The sequence below is a fragment of the Dermacentor silvarum genome, chromosome 1 (genome assembly GCF_013339745.2).
Source record: "Dermacentor silvarum isolate Dsil-2018 chromosome 1, BIME_Dsil_1.4, whole genome shotgun sequence".
Lineage (NCBI taxonomy): Eukaryota > Metazoa > Arthropoda > Arachnida > Ixodida > Ixodidae > Dermacentor > Dermacentor silvarum.
The window spans coordinates 37,292,881-37,307,993 of record NC_051154.1 but is presented as its reverse complement, the minus strand read 5'-3'; the positions used below and the strand labels follow the sequence as shown (position 1 = coordinate 37,307,993).

At 44.7% G+C, this 15,113-nt stretch overlaps 1 protein-coding gene across 1 annotated transcript in view; it reads right to left on the bottom strand.

Annotated features, from left to right (window-relative positions):
• The window catches only part of LOC119460550 (protein RRP5 homolog), a 122,538-nt gene that overhangs the window by 57,293 nt on the left and 50,132 nt on the right, over window positions 1-15,113 (bottom strand). The window contains exons 15-20 of the mRNA XM_037721486.2: window positions 14,643-14,717; window positions 14,468-14,563; window positions 12,249-12,459; window positions 8,433-8,558; window positions 4,639-4,766; window positions 185-354 (exon numbers count right to left, since the gene is read on the bottom strand). Of these exons, the coding sequence (XP_037577414.1) occupies window positions 185-354; window positions 4,639-4,766; window positions 8,433-8,558; window positions 12,249-12,459; window positions 14,468-14,563; window positions 14,643-14,717 (806 nt within the window). The remainder of the gene's footprint in view (window positions 1-184; window positions 355-4,638; window positions 4,767-8,432; window positions 8,559-12,248; window positions 12,460-14,467; window positions 14,564-14,642; window positions 14,718-15,113) is intronic.

Below are 15,113 nucleotides of genomic sequence, written 5' to 3'. Positions count from 1 at the left end.
AAACAGCGAAATTAGCAACATCTTTTCAATTCTCAGTTTTAGTGTACAAAGATTTGGAACAGGAAAAAAGGAAGGGGTAGAAAATTATAGTTGGGAAGTTCTTCATTAAGAAGATTATACACAGCAGCTGAGTAGTAAAGATTTGACACAGAACTGGTAGTTATTTTGCAACTGCAACACTCACTTCCAAGTCCACACAGAAGCAATGGTCCCTTTCTCAAGGGGTAAATGAAAGGTGGAGTTGAAATGACTCTTGGTAGGCACCAGGCACAAGTGGCCAGACAGCAGAAGAACCACCATATGATTGGGCTTCACAAGGAGAACTCGACCGGACTGGACACGCCGCTGAACAGGCTAGAAAGACACAGAAGGACAGCAGCTGTTCCAGCTTCACCACGGGCAAGCCATTGGAGCAAACGGGAAGCACCAATGCAGCAAAAGTTTCTATTTCACATGAGCTTTCTAATAAAACATCACTGCAACAAATCTACTCAATTTGATTTACTGAACTATATCAAGTTTGTCATCGTTTAAACAAACTGTGGCTCAAATGCCCTTCCTTCCAATGCCCATGCACCTTTTACACCCACTGCATGAAATCTGTTAACACACACGTAACAATGAAATAAAGAGAGAAACACCTTTAGTAGAACGTTCTTGCAGGCTAGTTGGTTCATACTTGACAGAAGGTTAAAACTGCATGAAAAAAAAAAAAAAAAAAAACAAGGACAAGTGGAAGGAAGAACACACAATACACCACAGCACTCGTGGTGTATTGTGTGTTCCTTCCGCTTGTAGTTTTTTTCGCACAGTTTTCACCTTCCGTCAAGAGAAACACCATTAGAGGAGAAACCACAATCACTTCATTGTGTACCTGAGAGCCATGATGCCCCTGTACAGCGCATATACTACGAAATATTCATCACATCCAAGTGCACATGAACCTGATTTCAGAAGCCACTCAAAGATTTTTCTTTCATTGTGATAGCAATTATAGACACTCCAGGTGAATTTCCGCCATTGTGGTGAAGTTCCGTTTAAACCTTTCAACGTTCGTAAGTTTAAACGAATGCAAACGTCTCGGTCCCATATTTCGATTCTCGAATACGCACGGCTGCTTGGTCTACATGTTTTACATATGTGCAGCCTTTGTGAAATGCTGTTTTGGTTATAGTCGGTATCGCTTATAGTGCAGATATTCGAGACTCTGGCGGCCTACGCTGTACCAGATATTTTGTCACTAAAGTCATTGGCCTCACGAAATTTATTTGCTACGGACTTCATGGCCCTATTTTGGCTGTATCAATTTTAGAGCTAAAAAATAAAAATAAAAATAACACCCTATGTCCCGATTCCAAATGCGCCAAAGTACATAAGAAGTAAATTCTGGGTTTTCAACTTCGGTGACCACTTGGGGTTCATTAAAGTGCATCCAATTCACGGTACACGAGCATTTGTGCATTGCGTCCTTATCGGAATGTGGCCACCGCAGCCGGCATTTGATCTGACACCCTCAGGCACCAAAGTACAGTAGAATATCAATGATACGAGTCTCTCAAGACAGCGCTACAATTTGTATCACCAGAAATTCGCAGTGCCAGAAATCGAGGGGGGGGGGGGGGGGGGGGGTTGCAGCAGTAAAGCGGGCAGACTTGCTCCAAATTTGCGATTTCTTATATTTTTTTCCCCTGCAATCCTAAGATCTCCTTATTTCATGGCGGAGGATTTCAAAGAAATACACAGCAGAATTTCAGAAAATTGCACTTTTTTAGTGTCTTCGAAACCAATAAGAAAATCGGGCTTCGGGTGGTGCTATCGCACCTGTTAACAGGCGAGCGTGGCTTTCTGTTGACGCAGCGCCGCCATCTTGGTATCGCCATAAACAGGAGATAGGAGATTCAGACAGTCACAGCACTGTATTTCTCCATGCAGAAATAAAACCAACAAAAGCGTGCGTGAAATCAGAAAACTAGCGTCGCCATTCGTTACTGCAGTCACATAGAGCGTAGGCAGCACTCCTATTGGCTGACGTGAATTTGAATCACTGGCCCGCTTGTTACGCGCACATTTTGGCAGCAGTGAGCTACGCACTTCGCCTGTTCTGAGGCTGACATTTCAACATCTACCTGGTTATCTCCAGTTCCTTTCGTTGCTGCGCCCTAGCTGCTGCCTGATGGTGATAAGGACATGATTTGTGCAAGATAAGACACCCTTCAATTTTCTTTGCAGTGGCGAAGCTACTCTGCATCGTGAGATCAGACAGGCGTAAAGGTAGAAAATTTTGAAATTGTCATTGGGGCCCACAGACGACGGAAGGCGTGAAATAGAGAGATAAGGCCACCCATGGTAGCGAATGTCGTCAATATTATTGATGGGGCAAGACTGGGTCACGCGTAATTACCGGCTCCTGATAAAGTTCCAAGGTGTTTGAAAGCGGGCGACACATTTTTTTGTTTTTATTTTTTTTGGTGGGGTGAAAGGGGAGGGGGGAGGAGTGTCAAGGCAGAGTAACGTAGGTCACCCTGGCAACAGGAATGCATGGTGGCTCGATTGTTTGTACAGTTAAACCTAGATATAACGAAATTGACAAATTCCTGAAAAACTTCGTTATAAAGAGGATTTCGTTATATGCAGGTTCGGCACGAAAATTCGAAAAAGAAACGCTTACCGTATTTACTCGATTCTAACGCGCCCTCAATTGTAACGCGCACCAGTTTTCCGTTTTCGTCGAAGCACTCATCCTCGGAATGTCACACCAGGTACCGGATGCGTGGACGCGTGTCGTTTAGCACAAGCGTGAGGCATCGGAAATGAAGAGCGAGCGTCACGATGGCATCATAGCGTCGTATAGTGTTACAGTAGAACCTCGCTGTTACGTTCCCGGGGGCTGCGTTTTCCCGACTGTTACGTCGTTTTCGGCCGGTCCCGGCACAGCTCCCATAGAGCCCAATGCATTGGTAACCCCGCTGTTGCGTCGCAACTGTGGGACCGTTCCCGCATCATACGTTGCGAACTGCCACCCCGCGCCGGCCCGAGCAGCCATTGTGACTTTTCATGTCGCTTGGCTTGGTGGCTTGACGATGGCACTGGCCGCCCAAAGTGCCGGGGGCGACAACTATGACGTATTTTCGGTTTCCGCCAGCAAAAGCATGGCCCTTGAGATCCGTATTTCCTATATAAAGATGGTGTCTATGACACGTTGTGGCCCTAAAGTTGGTTTTGGCTCATAGATATTCCGTATAAAGTCCAAGGGCGATAACGCAGTCGCCGCGCGCCTATGCTGTATGTGCAAGTGAAAACGTGCGAGGGGAGCCGACGACCGCGTCTAAATCTCACGCACGCAAGAAAAGCAGGGAGGAAGCGCGCCTTCTTCCGTTGCGCTCGAGGCACCGGCGAGGGAGCGAGGGGGGAGGGATAGCGGGGCTGTGTTGTACTGTACTCTGGCATCAACTGCGTACTGCGCGGCAGCGCGCGAGCCGTATCTTGAAAGCGATCTGTGTTGGGGCAGAGTCTAGCAGTGTAGGTCCGTCGGCAGCTCGTAGCTTTGTGCGTGCTGTGTGTTCTCGGCGCTCAGTTTGCGTTGAAGCGATAGACAACAGCACGAAGGTCACTTCGCTCGCTTCCCAGCGGCGCCCCACGCCGCCAGCGTTTGACAGCGTATGTCCGCGCTGATCGAGTGTGATGTGTCACAGCGTGTAACAGCGCGTCGGCAACATCAACTGGAAAAGGAGAGAGTGCCGGCTTGGCGGGCTAGGCCAGCTGCAGCAAGCGGCAGGATCAGGTTGGAATGAAGGGAGGGGGAAAGGTCACGCCCGCGGCGGCAAGATTGCCGGGTCGAGGGATGCAGGCCCGCCTCGCACACGTGCGCTCGCTTCGCATAGAGGAGGTGCTTCCGGTTGCTGCTCGCGCAAAAATGACAAAATTTGGGGCGAAATCTCTAGGTTGTCGGAGGGGAAAATTCGTTATATCGAGGGGGTCTCCCGCTGCCACTTCGTTACGTAGAGGTCTCAAATACACGTGCTTCTATGGAGTAACGGTGGGGAATAGAAAAACTTCGTTATATCCAGGAATTCGTTATATGGAGGTTCGTTATAAGCAGGTTTAACTGTATCATCCACGGCGGGGCAAAAAATGGTTTACAACATTAGAAATTCAGCACATTGTACGCTAATAGACTTAGGCCAGGACTTTATAAAAATCCGTACCATCCCAAAATTTGTATCAAGCATGATCATATCGCTGAGATTCCACTGTACATACTATGTATGTAGTTGTGTAAGTGTTTTGATGCGGGTCTGCACCAATACAGTAGAGATCTTGTAATTACAATGACTTTGCCATAAGAACGATTCACTGCATAGCCCATAAATTAAAAGCTTAGCAAGAGTCATTTCAAGGTAAACCTTTCAAGTATAACACAGTGCATGCAATAAATGATATCCTTATAAAGAGTTAAAAGAAAAAAAAAAGCGTTCTACAGCAAAGCCACACTTGTTGCCCAGAGCAAATCTATAAGAACCTTCCTAATTATCAAAATAGAACCTTCACAATTATCAAAATATCAAAACACCTGAAAACACATTCAAACTGGCACATTGACAGCTGTGCAGGAAAATTTTGACATGCAGATGGCCTTGCCTTTATTCTCTTTGCTGCGTTGACATTCCGTACAACTTGGGGGTCAAGGCACAGCTCGACATTTGAGTGTGCAGTGCTGCAATGGAGAACGACAGCCTCGTGTGTGCTACCACTTGCAATGTTCCTGCCTAAAAGTAAAATGAAAGTGGATTGTCAATGCAGATATTGGCAATGAGTGGAAAGAGCTGCCTGAAAACTAATTTGCAAACAATAGTAAGAAACAAAACGTTTTTTGCTATGTGGTAACCAATGAGCTTATGAGCTCGTTAACTAGATACTACTGTTAGTCTACACAGTAACATGAAAAGTGATCATGCTATTTTTAAGATTTCATATTAGTTAATGCTGGGCAGTATCGAAGATACATGTATTTTAAGTACTCTTTGGGTATCTTGTATCTGTACGTCTGGCAAGACGTGTATCAGTATCTGTATTTCTAATACATGAAAGAATGTATGGTATATCTATCTTAAGATACAAGATATTGCTATCGCAACATCATCGTGCGAAGCTATAAATGTTGGCTGACACCGCTGCGCTCAAGCCACCTGAGAAAAACTAAAAGCAGCGACATTCTTTTATCTTTTCGCTAGAGCCCTCCAGCGACAGCAGGCGATGAGGTCTGCGTGTCCCTATTGGTGGAACAAAATTAGCGCTCGCACTGTCTCGTCTGCGCGCAGACAAGACAACGTCTGCGCGCAGCCGACTTTTTGTTTTCTTAATTTAGTTTTTTTAGTTGTGTCGGTGCCATGACACTTGCTCAAAGCCACCATACTGTGTTGTGTACACCAATCGTGCAGCGTCCTTGGCACAAATTCTGATGCCACTACAGTGCCGTTATCAAATTTCGTCTTGGGTGGTGCTTTGTTACGAAGTCTGAAAAATGCAAGAATGGGGTTCCCTTGCGTCTAGTGGCTTTCACACATCAGCGATTTGAAGGATCTCGTGGGTGTAAATTTGACTGTTCTGAACCAAAGCGTGGATGGCACTGCATCCGGGAGATTTCTGCACAAAGCGGCTTTTCTGTGTACGTGATTGTCGCTTGCAAGCAATCACAAAAGCGACAAGCAAAAACCGCTGACAGCGCAGCGTATAAATAGCTTTCAAGTTAAGCAGCTGAAGCAGCCCTACATATTGTTTCGGAATGAAAATATTATACTTTGAGCAAGAAAGAGAAAAATTTTCAGATACTAGCAGACATTTCATCCAAATGAAACAAGGTTGGTCAGAGTTTAAAAAGTTCCAAGGAAACATTTTTCTGCATACGCATTTGCTACTACATTAGATCGGGTGTTCAAAATTAGGCTTTACGAAATTTTTGGAAATCATTTGTGGCAGGTAGCATAATTCTTATCATTGAGCTGAGTTATTCAAATGAGGCGGACATTAGTAGCACGAGAAATCGAAACACATATTGAACTAATTAACAAAAATTCACAAATTAGCTTCTTAGTTGATTACTTTACGACACATTGCAATTTATGAATTGTGGCGGTGAGCTTGTCAGGCGTATGCACTTGGAATGAAATTACAGAATGACACCATTTGGAGATATGCACCATCAAACTCGCCGTAAAAATGCACTGCTGTTTCACTTATTTTTTTCACAAAAATTCTGTTTTATACATTGAAGCACAAAAGTAACTGGAACATCCATGTATTTCGTCCCACACTTTGGGAAATAATATCTCGAAACTGGTGTCATCCTGGAAATTCATTTCAAGTGGATGCGTCTTGCAAACTCACCAGCTACAATCTGTAAATTGCAATATGTGTCACAAAGTAATTAACTAAAAAGTTCATTAGTCAATTTTTGTTAATTAGTTGAATATGTGTTTCAATTTCTCGTGCTACTAATGTCCGCCTCTTCGAATAGCCCAGCTCAACGATAACAATTATGCTACCTGCCACAGGCAATTTTTAAAAATTCCGTAAAACTTAAAAATTAACATCCTATATAGATCTATAATAAGAAATTTGCGAACGTATCGAAGCATCTTAAGATGCGAATGTATCGAAGTATCTTAAGATACAAATGGAAAGTATCGTATCGGATATAATAATTGCGGTAGCATCGTGTATCTGTATCCCAAATACTTGCTGTCCAAGTGTCTTGTGTATCGTATCATGATACAATTGCAAAGCATACCTGCCAACCTCGCAACATGAAAATTCGGGAGACCGCCGCGCGAGGGGGGCGGGGGGTCAGAAATGTTTTCACCCCCCCCCCCAAAAAAAATGTTGCCGCAGTGCGAAACGGCACACATGATACAAAGTCCATACTTGTCACGACTCCGCAAAGTGACAAAGCACAGAAACTCAATTGTGTATGATCTCAGACATACTTGCAAGTACCGTATTTTCCGGTGTATAAGATGCGTTTTTTTTTTCTGGATTTTTCGTCGATGCCTCGTATAGAATGGTGCGACATATGTTTGTTTTTTTCCGTGGAAAAACTGCCGTCAAAACCGGATTCGAGAAGAACAGAGCAGCAACGCAAGTGGCAGCAGGACGACCGCGAGTCGATCAACCCTGAAGTCGTCGCATCTGCAGATTGCTATCAAGACACCGCACACGGCTCCGCGCAAACTACGCAGTTGCTACCCGAGTACAAGCCGCCCCCCCGCCTCCCCCTCTATCTTCTGTGCTAGCGCGCCTTCCCGCTTTCCTCCCTTGTGCGCGATTCGGCTCACCGTCGCAGGCTTTCACTCGCACATACAGGATACGCCGTGCGGGGACGATGTTATTAATTACCCTTGGACTCCATACGGAACATCGCGGCAGCCACGACTGCCGAATTGCGCCTGGAGTAACAATATATCCCACTCATACGCTTGCGCGTGACCCGCGTTCACGGAGTGAAACGTCACTGTCATTTTTTTTTAAATCACTGCGAACAGCTGCGTCTTATACACAGGTGCGACTTATATACGTTTTTTTCCAGAAAAACTGCCGTTTTGAGAGGGGTGCGCCTGATACAAAGGTGCGAGTTATAGACCGGAAAATACGGTACTTATTCTTATCGTTTAAAAGTGCCATCGATCGTTCCAACTAAACTCCGGGAAACAAAGAGTAGTTCGGCATTCGCATTATTTCACTCGCCAACCTGACAAAGCCAACTGAAGCCTAACGCGCTCACGGTCATATAACGACTGGATTGCTAAAAACGCTCGACCCAGCTTGAGACGAGCCAATCCGGAAAATCCAATATGGCAGCGCCCGTCAGTTGCTCGTGTTCGTGGTGGTACCAGTGGCCGCTACCACGATTCACGGTGCATGCTGGTGACGAACTGCTCCCGCACTGCTTTTTCGCATGGTTATATTACAGGCCGTAAAGAAGAGAAAAAAAACAAGTGGCGGCCACTTTTCAGGAGATTTGAGGTCGCATCCGTACAATCGGGAGATGCGAGAAAAATTCGGGAGGCTCCTAGACAATTCGGGAGAGTTGGCAGGTATGGCAAAGTATCTGTCACCGGCCCTGATATAATGTATGTTGCTGTACTCACAGTGTGGTTTGGCTATTGCGATATGAAAATTATAAATTTCTTTATCCAATGAAAATAAATACATCTGCGACAGAGCATTCACATTGAATAAATTCTTAAAGCACTGTTAAAGACAACATCTGACACCACACAACAGGTTATTAACAGTTTTATGTTCTATTCCAGCAGGTTTATTGCAAAACTAATATGAGCAAGCACAGCAGGAAATGAGCACTACAACGCACGGAAATGTTAATGAGATAAAAAATTTAAGGCATTTTGTGAGAAGGCAAATGGAAAAACACCAACCTGGGACACTTTCAGCTGTGGCAGATAGTGCACTTTCCCCAATCTTGCAATGAACAAGCTGGTTCTCTTCGTCCACATCTTCCACAGTCACTCTGATGATGCTTCCAATACTCGGAACTTGAGTTTCTGCAAAATGCATGCACCTAAAATTACATAGGGTACAACAACCAGAAACACCATTCACATAAATGGGCCACACAATGAACTAAGTGACTCACCAATTATAAGATCAATGTCCTCACCAAGAATTGCTTTTTAACTGGCTCTGGGTTGGTATAGCAGTGTGTGAGTCTCTACACAATGTTACAATGCTTTTGCTGTGTTCATAGCTTTGGAGTATTAGTGTAGTAGGTGTTTTCACTTTCCTTCCCACTGCATATAAGTCACCTATTCTATTAAGGCAAATTAAAACCTAACATTGACAATGAATTTTTGAAAACTTGTCAAATTAACGGCACCGCGCAAGTGCCTTGTTTACAGTGAAATGTGCACAACATACATTGTGTTTATGGTAACCATTTCATGCAGCGAGAATTGACGTCAGATCCAATGAAGCTGTTTCCAAGCGCTGCTGCTACAGTGGTCAGGGGACATGCTTTCGGTAAAGCAAGTAAACCTGCACTTTAATTCCTATCACATGAAGAGAAGCCCCATTTTTTCTTTTTTTTACAATTATAACACAAGTGAGCCACTGAAAAGTGTTATATTTTGACAGAACCTGAACTCATTGATAGCCTCAAGAGTTTGGGCCAATCTGAAGTTTGGACGCTTGTGTTTTGTTTCCCAAATTTAACGCACTTCTGTTAAATTGAAAACATATATATATATATATATATATATATATTTATATGTGTGTGTGTGTGTGTGTGTGCGTGTTGTTTAATTATAAAATAAACAAGCACAAATGAAAAAATGCATTCATAATATGTGACATCTGCCATATAAGTAGACTCAGAAACACACAGTACAAACAAATCTACAATCAGGCACTGAAATCCGAAATTGCTGCAGGGTGCATCAACTTCAAAAGGACCATGCAATAGCCTAGCACTAAACAGTTTGCACTTCATTTACAGATGGCACAAATAGTGATGGAAAAGCACAGGTCCTAGTAAAGGGAGAAAGCTGATTTGGTGCAGTATGCAACATACATCTATATACTAAGTATGGTCTAGGCTTGAATTGAAATAGTTCACAATGTAGTGGAGCAGTCGTATATTAATGTACCTGGTGTAGCACTGGAGAAGTAATGCTTAAGGGTACATAGCCAGCAAATACAGTCAACGACCGATTTTCCGGACACCCGATTTTTCGAACATGCCCGATGATTCGGACGCCTTCGCGGCACCACCACGTACTCCATAGCGTCAATGTATAAAAATGTCTGAAATTTCGGACGCAAAAAACCTTCGTCGTCCAATTTTCCGGACTTTTTGCCATGACCGCAGGTCCGAAACAGCATTAATCAAAGCCACCACCACCGCCATTTTGTTTATCTCACTTCCTCAAACTGGTGCTCTCGCACGCAGATCCGCTGGCAGCCGTAGCCCCCACCGTCGCAACGCTAGGCCTAGCTACTTCGACGTTCGCTACCAAGCTTCTTGCTATTCGGTGCCGTGTTTTTCATTAAAACAATTCGCCACTGTTTACAATGGCACCTACTCCGACTTCGTACGAGGTGTGTTCAAAAAGAAACCGAGCTTTTGAAATAGCACGCCAACCGGCAGAGGGAGCGCGCTGTGGCTACAGAGAACATACAGCGGCAGTTTTAAACAACAAAAACTGTCATTTGTGCGCGTTTCGCTCTGACCGTTAGTTGGCGAGCTACAGCTGCTGAAGTGAGCACATGAACAAGCTGTTCTTCGGATTGGTGCCAAAGTGACAATGAAGGAATTGGAAGAACAGCGTGTATCTGTGAAGTTCTGCTACAAACTTGGGAAAACTTTCACAGAGATATTTCAGTTGCTCAGCCAAGCATACGGGGAGGACTGTATGAGTCGCACGCAGTGCTATGATTGGTTCAAGCGGGCTAAGCCTGGCGCCGGCTTAGCCAGCTCCCTGAAGCTTCGTTTTCTGCCGTTATCGGGAAGCGAGCTTTTGCCGGCGTGGGCAGTTTCATTGGCCGGACTGGGCCTCCGCCGCTGCATTGAGGGGTCTCTCCTAAGCTTTTGCTCTATGGCGGTGTCAGAGCAATGCCGGTCGGAGGTGCCACCGCGTTATTTGGCGCGCTGTGAGAGCATTGTCAATGTGCGGTATGTTCGAATTAACAGTCGCAAATGCTTTTGCGCTCGAATTACCGAGCGTTTTTGCAAATTGGAATACACACAACTTTGATGGTACCACAGCGTCAGTGCGAATAAACCGGCAGTTTGAATTAAGCGTGTTCGAATTCACGAGATTCGACTGTATCAAGTTCCCCTTTATGCGTCGCCAATCTGTAATTTTCTTGGATCTTACGTTGCATTTGAATGTGGCGGTCACGTAAATTTAGCGGTGCAGCCAGCTTGTACGTTGACACAAGTGACCAGCGTGTAGTAACAAGTGACCGGCATGTTGCCGATACAGCGCGGGCGCCGCGTCACATGGCCTTATCTTGAAAGTGATCTGCGACGTGCACAAAGTACACGCCCACGCGGGCCCCATCTTCAAAACAATTGGCGATGTCGACAAAGTGCGCCTAGTGCCGGATAGCCAAGTATGCGCTGTGCTTTCGACGTTTAGTTCGCTTTGAAGCGAGAGACAGCGCGCTGCTGCTGCTGCGCTTCCTTTTACTCCAGCATTTCGACAGCGAGCTCCCGCAGTCATCGAGTGAGATGTGTTCTTGTTGACCTGTGTGCGCGTGACACCGTACCTGTTTAGTTAGTAAGAGAATGTTTACAAGTTAATACGGACGACAGACTATCCTTACTTCATACAGCTGTCTACCAATTTGCTATCACAATTGTTGTTTCACCATTTGGGTGAAACTGTGACTTTTTTTTTTCACGGTCCCTTCAAAAACATATCAACGGGGTTCTACTATTCGTGTGCATATTCTTCTTGCCCCAACTGTCAACGGTCGGCTTCTGGAAGGCGTCAAAGCGCGCACACGTTATCTCACGAATGTCTGCGCATGCCATTGAACACCTCAGCACGTCGAGTGAAGGAGCGTTTTGGTCGTCGTGGCTGCTGCCGCGGTCCTTGTCTTCTTTCTCGCTGGTCAAAGCATACGCTAGGCTGTGATGTGGTCCGGTCCGCTCGACGTGGGGACCAATGAGAGATTGTAGCCGTTTGCTTGGCGACCATGGATCCCACCCAGATCCAGCTGTGCCGGCTTGTCTGTGCCGGTCGCACCACTGGCAAGGCCGCCACCGCCGCTGTTGCTCACGCGTTCGTAACAGCCGATGTTTTTCGTATTAAGAGCAATGTATTTAAGCCAGGGAATGTTACGAATTTATATCACACTGAAATTCGTACCAACCATAATCGTAACACCGGGGTTTTACTGTATTTCAAACAACTGTTATAAGCAAGATGTTATAGGTTTCGTTCTCTTAGATGTCATGCATGAAAATCAGCGTAACCAATAAATTAGCTTTAAAATGTTATAATCAATTCCCAGAACAAGTTTCAATGCAGTGATACAGTCTCCTCTGAAATAACGCACAACAAGCCAATACTTTAACATTTACTTTGCGGCAGCTGATAATTCACTTAATCAGCACGTTCACTGTAACAGGGTTTGACTATTCATCCACCTATATTAATCATGTTTTACATAACATGATCAGACTCCTTCTACAAATGTTCACAGAAAAATACGAAAAAGCTACTCACGCTCTAATCTTGAGAGGAGTTCCTCATCAGTAAGTTGTGCTGCAAGGCATTCCATGGTGCTACCAAAGTTTTTTTCACCACAACTGCTCATGCTCGTGCTTAACCAGACCTGCTGTTTTTCAGAGTCCACTTTCGTCACCCTGGCTACCAGGCACTGGCCAATCACAAAGCCCGACTTGGATGCATCACTAAGAAATTCATCTGCAACATCCTGCATGACCACAAAAACAAGAGGAAAGCAATCGCATTTTTTAGAGCCATATTACGAAAGTTAAAATGTAGAACCAATTTAACATCACTCTCCTTTTAGGTAACGAAAAATGACAGTGACAGTATGATCAAGGCAAATATTGTCGAGGCCGAATACCTATGACCTTTTGGGTAACAGCATGGAGCATGTGGAGGAATTTTGAATGAAAATTTTCTAAAGAAATGCAGTACAGGCACTATCCATGCAAATATCTTAAGATTCTATATCGTGCTTCCAAGCAGCTAGATTACCTGCCTCTTAAAAATACTTTAACATATGCATTACAGTTGAGCATATGTTCACGTTTTCGCAGCACAACCTTCACAAACCTTTTCCCAAGTAACTTTTGGCAATTTATAAAGTCCAGTTACAAATGATGAATGTACGAGACCCTTGGTAAAACCACTCAGACTGTAAGTGAGCAGTCATACTACATTCCCAAGATAATGACAATGGCTTATAAGAACTGCTTGCATATTTTTACGTACAGTATGCGCACATGAAGACAGCAGATGATGCAGGGAAAAAGAGACCCTTCATTTGAGGTGAACTTGAGGCCACCCCCCCCCCCCCCTTCCTAGACACAAAGAAAAAAAAAAAGTGGGCTGCTCAGCGGCAAGCGTTCCTGTTACGGACGGCAGTCATTATAAATGGAATTCTTCAACTACATGCAGCTAACTTTAAACTTCTTCACTACAGAAAAAAATTTAGGCAACCATGAGTACCGCTTTTAAAAAATTAATTTCAGGATATTTGTGGAATTTAAAGAAAAAATTGGTGACATAAAAAGCATTTTGAAGCCAGAAAGCCGTGGCCACAAATGTGGACATAAGTTGCGAAAACCTCTTGAGAGCTGCTCGCAGCCATTTCCGCCCCCTTTTTTTAACGGCCGCTTCAGCAGAGATAGGACATCCTCCTTTGAAAGTGAAGTAAAACATGGTCCTGGCTGAGAAGGGAACACTATTTCACTGCATCGCAACTTTTCACTTAGGAGCATAGGTCGGCAGTGTGGGAGAATACTCACTCACACTCACTCACCATAATTTTTCCCAGGCCCCGCACTCACTCACGTTCACACTCACCTCCACTCACACTCACAGCACTCACTCGCACTTGCACTCACTTCCACTCACACTCACTGGCGCTCACTCGCACTCATCTCCACTCACACTCACAGGCACTCGCACTCACTCGCACTCACTGGCACTCACACTCACCTCCACTCGCACTCACTGGCACTCACCCGCACTCGCACTCGCCTCCACTCATACTCACTGGCACTCAACTGCACTCACACTCACTGGCACTCACTCGCACTTGCCTGCACTCACACTCAATGGCACTCACTCTCACTCACTTCCACTCACACTCACTGGCACTCACTCGCACTCACACTCACGCCTTTGAAATGAGTGCGAGTGAGTGTGAGTGAGTGCACTGACCTATGCTTAGGAGTACTTGGCTTTAGAAAAAGTGCCCACAAAAATGGACAGTGGTAGCGAAGAGATTAAAGAGTGACATGGAGCACGCTACCACCTGCCTACTGCCAACCGTACAACTTGACAAGCTGTGCATACCACACATTAGAGTAGCTACAAACTGTCATTGGTTATTGCAATGCAAGGAAAAACTCATACCATAAGTGCATTTGCTCACAAAAGAAAAACAGCAGCAATAATCTAGCGTTAAGAAACACACATAGAAATATGACTAAAGCAGGCACACATTCTTAAACCACCATAGAGCCTGCCTGCAAAAAACGATATTAACATCAGCACACTTCTGCAGATGTGATTAAAAATGGAACTAAATTTTGGTGGTCTTTTGACCTGGTAACACCCGAGTTAAAAACCTCCAAATCATACCAGGCAATTGTGTTTATGATAAAAAATTGAGCATGTCGTCACAATACTTGTCACCTGCCAAATTGCAGCAAAATTAATTTACAGATTTCTCATATGCTACATACCTTGAGTGGAACAAAGCCTCGGATGCCTGCAGGCAACTCCAGCAGCATACCATGCCTCACAAAGGCTAACAGAACACCAAACACAAGAGTACCTGGCTGAAAGAAAACTGCAGTTTAGTACACACAGTGCAGTCAACTACTAAAACACATGCACAAATTTTCTAGAAATACCCACCTCCATATCTTCAAAGCAAGAAACAAGCAACTCCCTCTGAGCTGCATTCACAAGTGATGTTTTCCGTGACACCACCTGTAAGCTTTCAGTTAAGGAAACCTCAAATATAACAGCACAGCATTCAGTCACATTTGTCCAGTAAGCTGTGTAATAGAAATGACGGCAATAAGAAGTCTAGAAAGGAGCTCGACTGTTTACAGTGGAATGCAATATACTGTATTTACAGGAATCTAACGTGCACCTTTTTTCTTAAAAAGATGGGTCCGGAAATTGGCTGCATGTTAGGTTCAAGGGCGCGTTAGAATAGTGCCAAATACGGTATATATAAACCGTAGGCACTCCTGTGACACGTCTTTTAAAGGTTACAAAATTGTAAATCACACCCTTAAAGGCTGGACTTAAGGGGCCCCTATCAAGGCCCCATCGGAAACTTTCATTACACACTAGAAGTTGCAAAGCATTGGCCAGGAA